Source organism: Oxyura jamaicensis, chromosome 3 (genome assembly GCF_011077185.1).
Source record: "Oxyura jamaicensis isolate SHBP4307 breed ruddy duck chromosome 3, BPBGC_Ojam_1.0, whole genome shotgun sequence".
In the NCBI taxonomy this organism is placed as follows: domain Eukaryota; kingdom Metazoa; phylum Chordata; class Aves; order Anseriformes; family Anatidae; genus Oxyura; species Oxyura jamaicensis.
Genome location: NC_048895.1, coordinates 85,500,136 through 85,516,164, shown reverse-complemented (window position 1 = coordinate 85,516,164; position 16,029 = coordinate 85,500,136). Strand labels below are relative to the sequence as shown.

General features: G+C 37.4%; 1 protein-coding gene across 1 annotated transcript in view; it reads right to left on the bottom strand.

Annotated features, from left to right (window-relative positions):
• IMPG1 (interphotoreceptor matrix proteoglycan 1) overlaps positions 1 to 16,029 on the bottom strand; it is a 62,955-nt gene that overhangs the window by 2,431 nt on the left and 44,495 nt on the right. Inside the window, exons 13-16 of the mRNA XM_035320938.1 lie at positions 9,806 to 10,377; positions 8,650 to 8,869; positions 4,395 to 4,605; positions 2,097 to 2,180 (exon numbers count right to left, since the gene is read on the bottom strand). Coding sequence (XP_035176829.1) covers positions 2,141 to 2,180; positions 4,395 to 4,605; positions 8,650 to 8,869; positions 9,806 to 10,377 — 1,043 coding nt within the window. The 3' untranslated portion in view covers positions 2,097 to 2,140. The remainder of the gene's footprint in view (positions 1 to 2,096; positions 2,181 to 4,394; positions 4,606 to 8,649; positions 8,870 to 9,805; positions 10,378 to 16,029) is intronic.

Here is a 16,029-nt window from a genome sequence, read left to right as displayed (position 1 = left end):
TGGGTTATTTTGTGTCAAATACTTCTTGGTCTTCCAAGGTTTTGTTTAAATTTGTTACAACCGATTTTCTCTGTCAGCACATGTCTTTTGCAAGCTTAGAATCGTTTGTGAGGACCCTTTAGATGGGATCCTTTTTCTCATTGAGAGTTAGATCCATTACTGAATTTTGCCAGATAACATTTTGAAAATGAAGCCCACTCACTAAATGCAACGTACAAGCACAAATAAATGACAAATTTATAGAATAACATCTGTTAGATCAAGTGCAAAATAATAGACTTTACAGACAGCTTGATGTAATACCCTAGCAGTTGAAAGTCTTATTTTTCAGCACCCTTTTCACTGAATGGAGAACATCCAGCTGAGTCACTGATAGGGACAGGGGATGTTACAGAAGAAATGATGCATTTTGAATGAGCTCGTGTTTTCAACTTCCATCTCTAAGGAGGAGAAAACGTGTCAGGATAAGGTAGGCAGCAGAGATTCAGATCAGCAGGATCATTTTTGAGAACCTCGGTATGTTTGATTCAACCGTAGCAGGCCACCTAGACGCAGGCTTGTTGGCCTTGTGCTGTCATTGCACATGGCAAAACAAAGCAAAACAAACAAATTGGAAGTTTCAATTTGGCTTAAAAATTCTAGATAGCCAACTGCGCCCGAATATTCAATTGAAATGTCGTATTCTGGCCCCAAAGGAATTTTCCAGACTGTGACATGGAAGTGTTGCTCTTAGAACACAGCTTTCATTAGCTGAAACTGTACGCATTCCCTCCTTCTTCTCTATCATCTTTTTCCAAGTTACTAAAATCATATTCAACATAAAACCTCTGAAGTGAACGCTTTTTTTTTTTTTTTTTTTAAATCCCATTTCTACTTTGTGGTTGCCCCACTTCTCACCTAAATTCATTTTCTTAACTAGATTTTGAGAAGAGCTTTATCGGTATACTTTTGCCAATTCAGATATAGTCCAGATATCACAGGCCCAGCTTTCTCCCACTGATGTTGTGCCATTTTATACCTTTCATAATATATTTAACACTTTTGCAAATAGTAATTTTAAGTAGCCAATATAAAAGTAACATTTATTGGTCTACCCACAGACACATTTCTTTGAAGAGGGGTGTACCAAAATGCTTCCTTCTAGGACTTGAACACAATTGCCAGCACCTGTGTTCTTGTTTTTTATCAGCAGGAAAGCCAATTTGTTCTTGAGCTTTTCGGAACAGCTCCTCCCTGCTGTCTTGTAGATCTCTATCATTGTGTTCCTGTCTCCCCACTTGTCAGCTCAGTCTGTACCTGTCACCTTAAGTGCCCGAAGACATCAGGCCTGGGCAGGAATCCTCCGTGTGATGAAGATAGGCAAAAATAAATCGTTCTTCCTTTATTTACATAAAACCAGCTGTGAGGGCTCATAACAAAGATTCTTGTAGCCCAGTATCCTGTCTCCAGTAGTGTATATCTAGTGAAATTCCACTCGGTGATAACTGCTAGCAGCTATAGTTGAAATTCTTTAGTTCTAAGATGGGCTGTGATTCAGAAAAATGAAACAACAAAGTAAAAGCTTTTTGTCTTTTCAAGAGATCGCATTCTGATACATCAGAATTAAGAGAGTTTGATGATTTTAGAGAAAGTGTTGACTTTTCTCTTTTCCTTTCCTTTCCTTTTTTTTTTTTTTTTTTTTTTTTTCCTCTTCCCTAAAGATACAAGACTTATCCTGTACTTGAAATAATGTCTGAGATGTGAGTGGTAATCTTCTCAAGCTGGAATTCCTGTCTGTTTCAACTCTACATAGTTGAAACAGGCACTATGTATTTTTAAAGGATCAGTCATTGCTATATGCAAGCCTCCCCTTTGGTTTGCATTCTGTGTTGAGCTTTCATTTCAGATTTTCCTTCTTTGTGTGTTTTTAGCAAATATATACATAGAATTGAACCCTGTTGCATAAAAGCACTTCAAAATGGATTGTGGTTGTCATATCAAACATCCAAAGAAAATGAGTTTTTCTTTGGTTGGAACTAGTACAGAGAGGCTTCCTGGTAACATTTACAAAGAGGAAACTCGGTGGAATTTTAAATCTCTTGAAAATAGTCACAAACCTTGTTTTTGTCTGGCTGATGCTGGAAATGCAGAATTTCAGAGACTAACTCGTCAGTCCTGGCTTTGTAAACTCGTCTGGTGACCTGCAGCAGTTTAAAACAAACAAGAAAACCACCACCAGATTAGTTATTTCACTAAATAACAAAAGGCACTTGGACAGAGCGGAGCACCAAAGCCATGCAAAAGAGCTGTAAGAAAAGCAGTTCTACACTGTGTTATGAAACCAAGACGGAAGTAAATGTAGAAAGTAAATATAGGAATTAGTATTTTTAGTCATGAAATTGCTGAGGAAGAGCTTAGAATCAAATTTAGTTTAGCTGTAGAGCTACAACACGAAGCAGGACCTGTTATTTGAGGAGGGACTGTGTGTTGAATAACAAGGAATTCCATGCATTTTACCTCCATACTGAATTGTGTTTTCAAGGTTGTGTAATGCTTCCTGATCAGTGATCTCTGAAGAACTGGCACAAGCACTTACGCTACAAGCCGTATGGCAAAAGCTAGTTAAGGGTTCATCGTGTTCAAAAGCGGGATTAATCCTTACAGCATTTTCTGAAGTGCGGCTGTTGAGAGTAGGACTTCTACAATGCAGAACATTTTTGTTTAGGTAAGACTTTAAGTTGCAAAATAAAAAAGATGATTTTTTTTTTATTTTTATTTTTTAAATGTGAAGAATGAGCCGCTTACTCCAAATTAAAGTTTCTTTGTCTTTTTCTTCTCAACTTAATAATGAAAATGATGAAAAGAAAAACAAGGCTTAGTAAGCCAAAAATGAGAGCTTTAAAAGTGAAGGGATGTGTGGGTTCTGGAGCAAATTTTGCACAACGCTGTCCTTGGTGGAACGTGTGTCTGCGTACAGGGCATCTAAAATGGGGAGAGGAAGAGAAAAATATGCAGAACTTGAGGGCAGAAAATACAGAGTACCTCAGTGAAAACAAAAGAAAATATGCAGTTAAATTATAAGCACACTATTCACAGTACATTGCTATGCATCTGTAAGGAATAACGTGATTCGTAACAGAAGAAGGAAAATATTTAGATTAATGAAAATGAGTGTTAAGCAAAAAAACAGTGATACATCCTTTGCCTATGTTTTGGAGTAATTCCTAAACACGTCTCGGAAGCCTGTATTGTGTTTGTTGGTGACTTTAATCTGACTAGTGAGGTCTGAAATGGGAATTCTACTTTAAGGTGAGGGAGAAGGTTCTCATATTGTATGAGAATCACAGGGTTTCCAGTTGATGGAAAAACTAGTGTGGTTCTGAGGAAATTCACAAGCAAAACAAGTGCTTGACTAAAGCAAATGGCCATAATTCCTTGGCCATAATTTACTATTGAGACCGTACAAGTTTGCTTGAGTCTGAGACTAGTATATTAAGTTTGTATGTAATTTGTTGTAATTCACAGAAGTTTCGTGTATTATTTTTAATATTTTTATCATACCAAATGATGTTTTTGTAATTTCTGTACATTAATATGTACATAATAAAAGCTGTACAAATATGTACAGCTTTTCTGATATGGAAAGCAGTTATTTTTTGTAGTGGGTTGGTTTTGGAGCAGTAGGCTGGTTCAGTAAAGTTTTTAGGAGGACCCATTTAAATTGCAGGCTGATTACTAGTTAAAATACTGCCGCTACACTACTCTGACTCTTGCAAGTCATTGTGGTGAATTCAACATAATTTTCTGCTATCTTTTCTGTGGTGCCCACTGCAGAAAATGAATTGTGGCAGTTGTGTTCTTGCAGTGAAATTATCATATGAATAATTTGCTTAGTAGTCTTAATTTTTGACATTAATCCTAAGTATTCTAAAAAGACGTCTCGTTAACCTAATACTAAAATCAGTATTAAAAGAGAACGAATCAGATTAGTGTTCACAGGTGTGCTGGTAAGAATATAGATTTCCTTTTTAATATGACTTAGAAAAACTTAATTTCTTAAGATACTAAGTAATCAATAACAAAAATGTGAATGTGTTATTTTTCCATGATGTATCTAGAAGTCTGAAAAGAATGTGTGGTGGTGTGCTTGTCATCTCTGCTAATGATGCTGAATTTCTAATAACTTGCATACGCATCTCTAATAAACAGCTAGATCATGGTGTTCTGTGTGTTCTATCTAATAGGTCAAACAGGATTTATCCACATTGAAACTATTTATACTAAAGAAGGGTATTGCAATGTAGTTTAAAGTATCTGAATATTAAGTTCTTTACTTGTTAGCACAGTTTTACATTGTTCATGGAATAGAACCAGGGGTGTGTGGCCAGAATTCATGTCAAGAATCATTTATTTACCTGCAGACAGCTCCTTTTCCTGGAACTAACTCACAGTTCCCACCATTGACACAAAGATGCGGTTCCATCTCACACAGGCTCCGGCAGGGTAATCCGTCTTGGCTTGTGTAACCAGGTTTACAAAGGCAGTCAGCCTCTTTTGTCCACTCGTTCATTATGCATTCAGAAAATTCATCACATGCCATGAATTTGCATGGGTCTGCCTGATCAGCTGTAAAGGATGGGTAAATCATTAATTGAGGCATTGAGGCATTGCCCCCAAAGTATTTGGCAAGCTCTGTGGCAGCTAGAGAAAACAGTACACATTTACTGGCTTGCTACTTGTGCATGTTAATGGGAGGATATAGTCCGGCATAAAAGGACACATTTTTTTCTTTCTCTAGATGACACAGCAAGCATGCAAGCTTATATTTACTTGTACATTTGTTTACCCCATCCTTATTAAGCTGTGACTTTATTTTTATTTTACTGACAAGGATTTTCGCACTTTAATATTGTTGATCGTTTCCTACTGTAAAGTGCTGGTTTTGTACTCAAGGATATAGTCATGCCATGCTATAGTCTTGCCTATGTGCAAGAAGTAGTATTTGCTGTAATCACCTTAAACACGTGCTTTAGGCCATGACCAGGGGAGGGAATTAGTTTAGTGAGTATTGCACAACACTATGAGGACTGCAACACAGGAATAATGGCACTGTCAATGGAAAATACATCTTTGCAGGGCTTTGTCAGAAGAGATGTATTAGCTTTGGGAAAAAACTGCTGTGCTTTTGTTTCTTTGTTTTTAAGTATTAGTAAGGGATGCCTCTGTGAGATGAAGGGAAAATTGAGTCGGTTGATGCTCATTGGAAGGCCCAAGTCAGAGACAGCGTAAAGTCCTGACTTGTCACACGGGTCTAGTTCTTTCTCATTCCCTACTTCTACATAGACATGACTAAAAGGATCAGAAAGAGTCATATTAACACCAAACTGTATGCTGATGGAGTAATAAGGGGGAAGGCTGCAACCACCAGTCTTGTCTGATGGAGGCAGTTTCTTGTGTATCAGAAGTTAAAGCCATAAACAGAAGGTAAAAGATGAGAAGCAGGACAGAGCATACGAATTTTGTTCTTATCAGCACACAGTCTCAATAAGATGTGTGAATCAAGAAAGGCAAAAAGTAATGAGTGTGTAAAGAAGAGGGAGGAGAGAAGAAAAGGAGAGCAGATAGGAGCTGGGCTACACAGGACAGCGTGTCCTGAGTGACCTGAACTCTCCAAAGGAAGTTTGCACACACAGTCTTAGCCCTAGAGAAGGACTTGGTTTCAAGTCTGGTCTAGAGAAATCAAAATCACTTAAAACATCAGCACAGAAGAAAAATGTCCACTCCTAGTTATGTGGGCTTCATATTTCTTAAGAAGAAAAATCTGCAGTTTTAAAAGATTGATACTGGCTATTTCAGCTATATAATTACTATCTAGGCTGAAAATTTTCTTCCAGAGCCAATTCAGTGCCCTGGAAACTCAATAATATTAATTTCAATGAAAAATAAGCATCACTTTCTTTATAATACTACTGGAAATCTCAGACACACACCAGGATGTGCTTCACTGCTGGAAATTAATTCAGCAGAGCTGTTCATTTCTAACCCCTCTACAGTTATGTGGCTATTTTTTTTATTATAATAATTATTTCTGAATTTAAGATCAACAAAAGCAGTTTTAGCTTGCTTGATTTCCTTTTGCTGTATAAAATGTGCATGTTGATTTGTGAGCTGCCTTGCTCCTGGACTGTACTTGTATGTACACACAACGTCTAACAGCTGGGCACCAAAGAAGTACAATAAATCACAAGATAACTTTACTGTCAGTCAAACCTTTACCTATATATAAAAACTGAACAAAACAACAAAGCAGAACATTTATTTCGAGTACTTTGATCTGGTCAGTTGTATTATTGGAAATTACAAAGTTTAGTCCCTATTTGGACAAAACCAGGTGGCACACAAAAGGGGACAGTAGTTCCTACAGATTCTTTTCTTATCCCATGCAAAAAAATGCATGACAAACAAAACCAGAACAGTCCCACAGAGGAAAAATATAAATAAATAAAAAGAAATCAGAGGAGTTAGTATGACTGAATAAATGATTAAGTATTAACTGCATTAACTGCATTAACAGCTACTCTCTCCCCAGATTTGATGATCACAGTTTACTTTCACACTAGTGGAAATAAAGATCGATTGTGTTACTAAGGACAAACATTCTGAGCATTATCTATGGTTGTACATTACAGCCCTGGTGTGTTGAAAAGCTGAAAAGTATCTGTGTGTTTCTGTGTGACAAGTAGGCGTGACCCACTGTGTCAGAGGGTCATTTTTTGTGATGGTGTTTCATTTTCCTTAAAAAAAAAAAATTGGGCTATGCACCTGCCATGATTTGTCACCTTCTCTGCATTTTCACTTGTTTCGATGAACAAAACAAAAACAAAAAGCTCACAGGTAATTTAAAAATCCTTCTGTTTCATTATTTATGGTATTATTTATATATGTATATTATATGTATTTATATATGTACTAAGGTAGTTAGCCCTTTACAGCTGTTTCTTATAAAAGTTGATGAGTCTTGCAATGTATTTTGGGCTGTCAGTTCCCATGTGTTTCATTGTGGGATAACACTGTCACCACTAGATGGCTCTTATTTTCACACTAAATAGGAATTTGCTTGCATTACCTTAATTTTCTAAACTTTTTTTTTTTTTTTTTTTTTTTTTCCCTCCCCTGAAGTATAAAGAAAGTGGGGCTATATGGATATATGCTGGATTTCTAAACATGATTTAATCCACTTTTATATCTTACTACTACTAGTGAGCCATTAATGGTTTGTTCTGAGAGCAGCTATCATGCAAATTTATTGTGATACTGTTTTCTTGAATGATGGTTGAAATACCATGTTGGTAGAGAAGCTATGGATGGAGATAAAAGATTTTTTCCCCCCATTTTTTGCATTTTAGCAGCTTTTTCAATTTAATTTGTATTTAATTAAAATTTACTACCAAAGCAAAGAATCTGTGGTAGCACAAAGTTCAGTGTTTGTAGGAATTGTTTATTCTTTATTCAACAGAACAGAATTTGCTTCCAATTCTCTTAATGGCCACAAGGAGATACCTAAAATGAAAGTGGTCTAGAAGCTGCCTGCATGAAATGTAAAGGGACATTTTGTTCTCAAGTTGTCAGAGATCTGTACAGCTGTACCCAGCTTAATCAAAACAGCTAAAGGCATCTGCATGCTAATGTAATGGCATCTTCCTTCTCCATACCAATAAAAATTCAACTCTGAAATAATTACCAAAACCTGAAAATAAATCCAGGCTTTAATTTTATAAACAATATAAGAAAAAGATGGAACTCAGACATGATAGGGCTAGAGTAAATGGTCTCAAGTTGCACAAGGAGACATTTAAATTGGATCTGAGAAATAATTTTCTCATGGAGAGGGTGGTAGCATTGGAATAGACTGACCAGAGAAGAGGTGGAGTTCCCATCCCTTGAGGTATTTAAGAGAGGTGTGGACGTGGCACTTAAGGGTCACGTGAAGGGACTCAGTAGGTCAGGTAGATGGTTGGACTTGGTGATCTTGAAGGTCTTTTCCAACCTAGATGATTCTATAACTCTAATCGGGAGAGATTCTGGAATTACAAGCCATGGAGCGCTATATATGCTAATGCTTCTGTCAGTGAGGATCTGTAGAATCCTAGCATTCCTAGAAACTTTGTCCTTCTGTCCTGAACTCTATAGCCCTCAAAAGATAGTCTTAATGATGTCCTGAGCAATCATTTGTTTACAGCATTGTAAAAGTCATCAGAAATGATGTTTTACCTACTCAGATGTGTAGGTAAAACATCATGCCTATGGATGAGTCACTCCTGTAAACTATATGTGAGCATTTTTTATCCCTGTCTTCACCCAGCCATTATTCTAGAGTATTTTTGCTTCCCTGTACTTGACTTTTGATCTCCAAAGCAGCTGGTGTACACGGACAGATCAACACCTCCGCCCCACTATTGTATGGAAGTATGTCTGCAGATCTGAGTCTGCAAAATCATCTTTTTTTTTTTTTTTTTTTTTTTTTTTTTTAAATATATTACTAATGTTCAGTGGGAGGCTATTCATTATACAATTATTTCCAAATTGGTAATCTTTCTGAAGCTGTAGCAATTTGGAAAAGATTACATACATGTTTTTGATTTTGTGTGTATATTGATAACACAATCTTACCTGGCTCAATATCCAGGGAATAGCTGTCAATTTCCAAATTGAGGCGTTGGGCAGCAGCATCACAGAAATCTTCCAAGACACAGTGTACTGCTTCTGTGATATTATATGGCACTGTTCTAGCAAATTTCATTTTGCTGTTGACAATCACACTTCCGTTCCTGAAGTTAAGTATTTCCAGTTGCTTAAAGCCTGTAAGGTTGGACTGCAGGTATGGAAGGAGCTGCAAGACAGAAAGTTACTTTTATTTTAAGTTACTCTCAATGGCTAGCTACTATTATTTTTATTTATTTATTTATATATATATATATAGTTCTTTTAGTTATCAAGCACACACATTACACACTTATTTCTCCGAATTTAATACAGCTGTTAAACTCCACCACCAAATTCACTTTTCTGTTTTTCACTATATTCTTCTGGACTCTTGCATCTTTCTCAGTAATGTATTGAGATGGATGGGCAGCAATTTTCCCTGTAATGAAATGCACAGCAGCTGGGGAGCTTATTCATCTAGAAGAAAAAAATCACCACACTCCAAAGCCAACTGTAATTATTTTCAAATGTTCAATCCAGGCAGGTTAGGGCATAGCTTGACAGGAGTCTCACTGAACTGACCTGTAGCCCTATTGTATCCGTAAAGAAAATCCATATCTAATCATATTCCCTTTGTTAGACAATGATATACTTTATAAGGCCTATCATTAAATTCAGCATAAAGACACAAGTCTTAGATCTATTCAGTATTGTTGATATGAATCTAAGTTAAATCCAAATAAAATTACATGCCAGGCATATATATATGTATATATGGAGTCTCTTGAACAAGTAAACACTTTGATCACTGACTTCATGAAGTGTTTCTTCACACCATAAGCATTCCAGGCTTATGGGTCCTTCAAAAATGCATTTTATCAGGCTGAATTGTAGTAGGGTCTGAAATTGCCAAAATACTCTGCTCTCCAGCACTGAGCGAGCCAACTGACATGAATCAGAATTTCCTAGCCAAAACCTCTAGGTACAGCTCTCACAGAAGTTTGTTGCTGTTTGTTCCTGATTTATGGAGCAATAATTGATGTAATTTAGAGATGGGGGATGTGTATTTTTTTAAGCTTCTGCTAACGCTGTTCAAGCCCATGAACTACGTTATTTCACCCACCAGTTGCATGAACTGTTGTTCCAGCGCTTTGTATTCTGTCGAGCTCCTATTGAAGAGGTCATCAGAAAAGTGCATGTTGGTCACCCTCAGGCTGAAGAAAACCACCAGCTCTTTGCCTTTGGCTGCAGTCGTCATGGAGCTGGTGGTTACATACTTCAACGTAGGAGCTGGGGTGGCTTCTGCCGGCTCACTCGTCAGCACTGAGATGTAACCACTGCCATGCTCTGCTTCATCCAGCGCTGCTGTGCTCACCACACCGATGCCATCCAACTCACCAGCGATATCCTGCACTTCTGTCCCGGCACTGTCGGGGGGAATGGTGCCAGCTGCTGGCACCAAGGGATCTGGTGCTTCGGAGGACTGGTCGATGATGATGGACTGGCTGTAGGTTGGACTGGTCACTGCAGGCAGCAGTGTTGTTTGCTCTGATGGCAGCACGTCGACAATAAGCTCTCCAGTCTGCGTGACAGAGAGATCACTTGCACCAATAAAGAAAGGCAATGTTTTATAAGAGCTGGTTGTAAATAAAAGGTCATCACCCGATGATTCTAGTTCATCCATAATCTTCACTGCTGCAGAAAAACAGGGGAAAAACAAATGCTTATTTTGAAATACAAACATAACAAACCTCAAGCATGGAAACAACATACATCTTGTATTTTCACTGAAGCATTTTTAAAAACAAGCTTTAGCACTATCTAAACACGAAAATGTTATTTCCATCAGCAAAGAACTACAGGAATAAAACACCTCATCCACATGTTTGAGTGATGAGGTTTCTGTAGGTGATGTGTTTAAAAAATAATTACACTTGGTAAGTATTTCCTGAGCAATTCCTAAAGCACAGTCTTGTTTTGAAGGCACATAATTGCACTGTCAGTTTATATTGACTGAAAGAGTAGATTGTAGCTTTGAGTTGTCTGGTTGGATCAGTTCTATGCCAGAGTCATTCTGTTGCTTCCCCCTCCATTAGAGGTTAAGGCTATTACCTGCCAGTAATCATAAATTGTGGTTAAGGAAAATGGTACAATAATCTTTTCTGATTTACCTCAAAGACAGCAGCAGCAGTGAAATAAAATTCAAACCCTAAGTCATCACCTGCCGCACTTGAGGCAGCCATTTGACCCTGATGCTAAAATTTTATGAGGTCCCCACTGGGCTTGGCATGGTCCTAGATTTTGTGATAGATGTAGCTGAAATCCAAATCTGAAGTGTGATGAGACTGAATTTGGCTTGCAGCTACCTGCTGTGATGTCTCAACAACAGACATCCACCCAATCTGATAACTTTGTCCTTCTCCGACAATATATTTATGCATGTTCCTCATGCTGGACTTTTAGCAGCCCCTTGCAGGCAGAAACACTTATCAACTGATAGGACAGAAGTTTTTCTCTGATGAATTTTTCCTTCCTCTAAGCACTAATTTCCTCTTAGTGGCCAATGAAAGTACAATAACCCCCACTGAGAGAGATGGCTACTAAATGGCATAGGAGATGCCCACAGGTGGTCTTTGTGTCTCTTTTTCCTTGCTTCTACATGAATTAGGACCAATCTTCTGCTGTATTGCTGTTTTTAGGAAAAAAAATATGTATATTTTCACACAAGATCACTATTTTATTGACACTCTTAATTTAGATCTTTGCTTCCTCCCTGCAGGTACAATGTCTTGGCTGAAGCATTAATCTGCCTAAAGTGGGTTATTTTCTATAGAACCAGTATTAAAGCATTGCTTTCCTGATATTGTTCTTTTCTTTACTGATATAACATATATTTTTGTACACTAGGTGAAGCTAGTGTGCTTTAGTAGGAATGCATAGCCCCATTCTGCTAAATTGACCACACCTCACAAAGTAGGAAAGAATTGTTCTAAATCATGGTATGTTTTTCACTAGAATTAGCTCTTTCTATGAACCTCTGTTCAGAGCTGCTTCATTTTTCCTTTACTGTTTGTTTTATTTTACCTGTTTATCTATCATACATATATGGTGATTCATTGGTAATAGTGTGTTTAGATAAGACGTGTTTAAGCTGTTGGAGTAGGTTGTGAGAAAGCCAGAATTACTTTTTGCTTCTGCTTTAGACTCCTTGGGAGTCTTGAGAATACACTGTGTGTGGTAATGATCTCACTTCTAGATGATGCATCTAACTTTTAAATGCCTGCTAAGCCAGTCATCTTTTACATCTTTGTCAAGAGAGACATTTATCTCAGATGGAGATAACCATCCAAAATATATTGGATCTTTTGAAGTGCCTGTATCTTTGTAGACCTCCAAACATATACAACTAATTCATGTAAGATGCCCAATTTTTTCTCTTACATAGTTTTTGTTATCTAAATCAATCTCTTCAGCTCCCTGTAGCATTATTGAGGTTCACCGGCTTGAGGTACTCAAGTACTAGAGTAATAAGAACTATGAATGTTTTTTGAAAAAGGGAAACACTTTACACTGTTTGACTCTACCAGCAGGGAAATGTAATTCTGGCACTGGTGAAGATTTGGTGAATTTTACTCCAGAATACCAGAAACAAACTCAAATGTTTTGTGTTCCTCCTCCCAGTCTCAGTTCAGTTCTAAGTTTTTACTAAGTTTTTATATCCATTACGACAAGTGTTTTACAAGCCTTCAATAAGGGAAGACCTAGTTTTTTTTTTTTTTCTTTTTTTTTTTTCTTTTTTTCTTTTTTTCTTTTTAATTTCTCTGCTTTGCTCTGCAGAAAAGTGCAGAGCACTTTCTCTGGATACTCTGAAGCAGAACTTCTCAGATAAAGCATTCTGGAAAGATCATTACAGCATCTGTTTCTATTTGTGCAGTCAACACATCAGTAACTTGTGCAAATGTTATTCCATTACAAAAATATCAGCCTGAAAGCACAATGTATTTTAAGACTGCTTTTAACAAGTATTGCGCAATAGATGCTAACATTGTATTCCCGCAAATTGTTGAGGAATATTGGACGAATTTTAGTTAGAACAGAGTTTATCACAGCAGCAGCACACATTTTCATAGGTATACATGAAAAAGCATTCTAGATACAAAAATATGTAGACTACCCTGGATAGAGATAACCAAGAAATGGACTGCTTTCACATTTGCTGCTTTCTAGATACACAAAATATTGCAAGTTTATAAGGCAGCGGCTTCCAAGATGTTCTCCATCTTTTGAAGAAAAGGTTAGTTTCTAGTTACAGGTTCTTTCAGGATTCTGCTGTAATCTTGCAGCTGACTGTAATGCAGTCACCAAAGACACTTCCAAACTGTTCACAAACTGACCTGTATGGCTGTCACTGATGGACAAAGGTTTTGTTATTCTTTGGTGCAGTAGAGCAAACCAGTAGGAGCTGGGTGCTGCCAAGGTTTTCCAGAGACCAGGTTTTAGGGGAGGCAACTGCAAAGCAGGAGATACCTATTTTGCCCTTAACTTTAACTGGTTGATGGTAAGTTAGTTTACCAAATATTAATTCAAACAGCAAATTTGCACACTGCATATGAACGTAAGTTGAAAGAGGTGTAAAACCATGCTTATACATCTCACACTTAACTTTTTTAAAGTGTTCCCTGCCTTTTAGGTGTCAGCAGATGTCGGTTTTATACCCTTTGCTGAGGATCTGTTTCCAAAACATGCTGACCACAGTGGTCTTCTGACCACTTTCAGGGAACAGGATTTGAGGTTTTAGATTCAGTATTACAGTTTGGTCTCTTCTTTCCCCTTCTCCATTAATCTCTTTCTTAATTCAGCCAGGGAAGAGGCTCCCAAACTTCCCTCTGCCATGCCCAGTTCTTTGGGTAAATGATAAGCTTAACATAACTTGACACATTTTCAGAGTTTCTGTTGTAGTTGTAGGCCTAAAGGTGAATTCTCTGTGACTTGTGGGCTTAGAATGAGTGGAGGTTACTGAAGATAATGCATCTCTGCCAATATTTAGTATCCCTTTCTTGTATTAGATAAGGCAAAATTTTAGTCAGTTTTGTTGCCTTCATCTGCGTGCATGAAGATATGTTCTCCCAGGTGCCTCATTTTTACTGGCAGCATATTTGGAAACCTGAATGATTTAAGTGACAACATTTACCACTTTATAGGAGACTATTTCACCTATTTTTGGTTTTATATTTAGGGTTGAGTTCTAATCACATCTGTGTCCATAGTGAACTCACTGAAATCAATGAACTGTGGTAGCCTAAAACCAAAGTAAGTGGGATAAGCATATTTGCATTTACCCTGAGGATCAGGACTGCCCAGTTCTATGGCCCTCAGAGGAAATGTGCTCTGCCAGATTATCAAAATGTTATTTACCTTTCATGTGACGATCTCCTCTCTCCTCTCTCATGCATCATGACTGACACACGTACACTTTACAAGTGAGCTTAGAGTACTGGTGATTCAGAAAAAGCCACTGAAGTACACTGCTAATAAGAAACATCTTTGCTGGATGGGATAGAGAAAAAGACCAAGTGCTGCATTCTCATTTACTGTGAGACCTAACTGTGGAGATCTGGAAGCACAACAGGACGATTAAATGGGTGCAGTAAAACCCATTTAAACTAGCACAGTTACACAGTCTTCTTTTATTTGTTGTGATATGTTATTTACATTGCTGATGGTATAATGCAAGAGCTACAGCCCTTGTCCTCACAAATGTAGAGAGCAATCCAAAGAGAATAGAAAAGTGCTGTACAGAGCCATGGTTGTACATGCAACATGTAACACCAAATGCTGCAGCACAGCTTGAGGTCCTAATGCTTCATCAAGAACTTGAGATGCTTTTCTCTTGTCATGTCCTCATGTTTCTTGTGTAATCAAGGCTACAGACAGATTAGAAAAACAAATCCAAACCAAGCCTAGCAATGTTCTCTGTTTACAAAACTCTTGGTGTTATGTGTTATGCTGATAAAGAGTGAGAGTGCCTTACTAGTTAAGGGAACACAGAAAAGATTTCTTAGCATTAGTGCTCGAGGTATTAATACAGGATGATCTACTGATGGGATGAACCTGCAACTCCATGGAGCAATGACAGCCTGACAATGTACACCCAAGCATACAATAGTGATGGTATTTTCTAGATTGCATTTTAGAAAGAGGCAACTGCAGGAGAAAGAAATGTTGAAATATCTTTGAAATTGCAGCAAGTATGAAGCATAATAACCAAACATATACTACAGGTTTAGAATAGATATATACATGCAGTTGTGTATTCATATATATATATGATCTATACATAGGCTGTAAAGCATCATCCTATTAGAAGCAGAGTAACTTAAAAGGCCTTGAGGGCACACCAAGATGATCTCTGGTGCACATTTCACCTGTTTTCATAAGCTGCCAATTCTAACTAATCAGTCTCTCCAGCTGAGAGAGTGACTGAGTAGAGAGGTGGTGGTTGTTCCTTGCAATGTGCAAGGAAATGGGATTGCCTAAAATCCTGCTGAGCACGTACTGCAATGCAGCATCAGTCAAAAGACAAGGGGTCACTGACCCTTCTTTTGGTTGTGCTCCGTGTGTCAGAGTAAAATGATTTGAAATGCTTTGCCATGCTTTGCCATTGTCTGCATAAGAGTGTGATGAAATCAATCTTTGGGAGTTGAAAAATGAGAGTGAAACATAAAGAAGACCCAAGCATTTGGACTCTAAAAGACCCCTTTGCATTTGCAGTTAGAATCATGGTTTTATATATGTGCATATATGTATATGTATCTATTGTTTTGAAGTAGAACACAAAATACACTTGAATTAATTCTTCATATAGCAGTTATTTGTAATATACAGTTTGCCTTTTAGATGAGATTATTACAACAGAAGGATAGGAAAAACACAAGCAATTATTTTATGATAAGTTTAAAAGCATGAACACCGAAGATTTAGACATTCTTAGTCTCAGCATATTTCATTTCAGCACACCATTTGGTCTACAACACCATCATTTTGGTGTAGGAAACCCGCAGAGAGCATGGAATAAGATGCTGAATTCAAATGTATCCCCCAGAGTAACCATATTGAAGGTTAAACAATGACATGAAATTAAACAATACTGTCAGTGATAAAAAACAATCCTAACTCTTAAATACAAAGATGTTCACTGAAATCTCCAGATGTTTTTTGTATTATATGGACAAGGCTGGGCAATTTTGTACTGAAGATAGTTTTATGTCTAAAATTAAACTGCTGTTGGCAAAGATGCGTAAACACTAAATTAAGAGGCAATTTCCTGGGTGCACTGTTATATTAAAT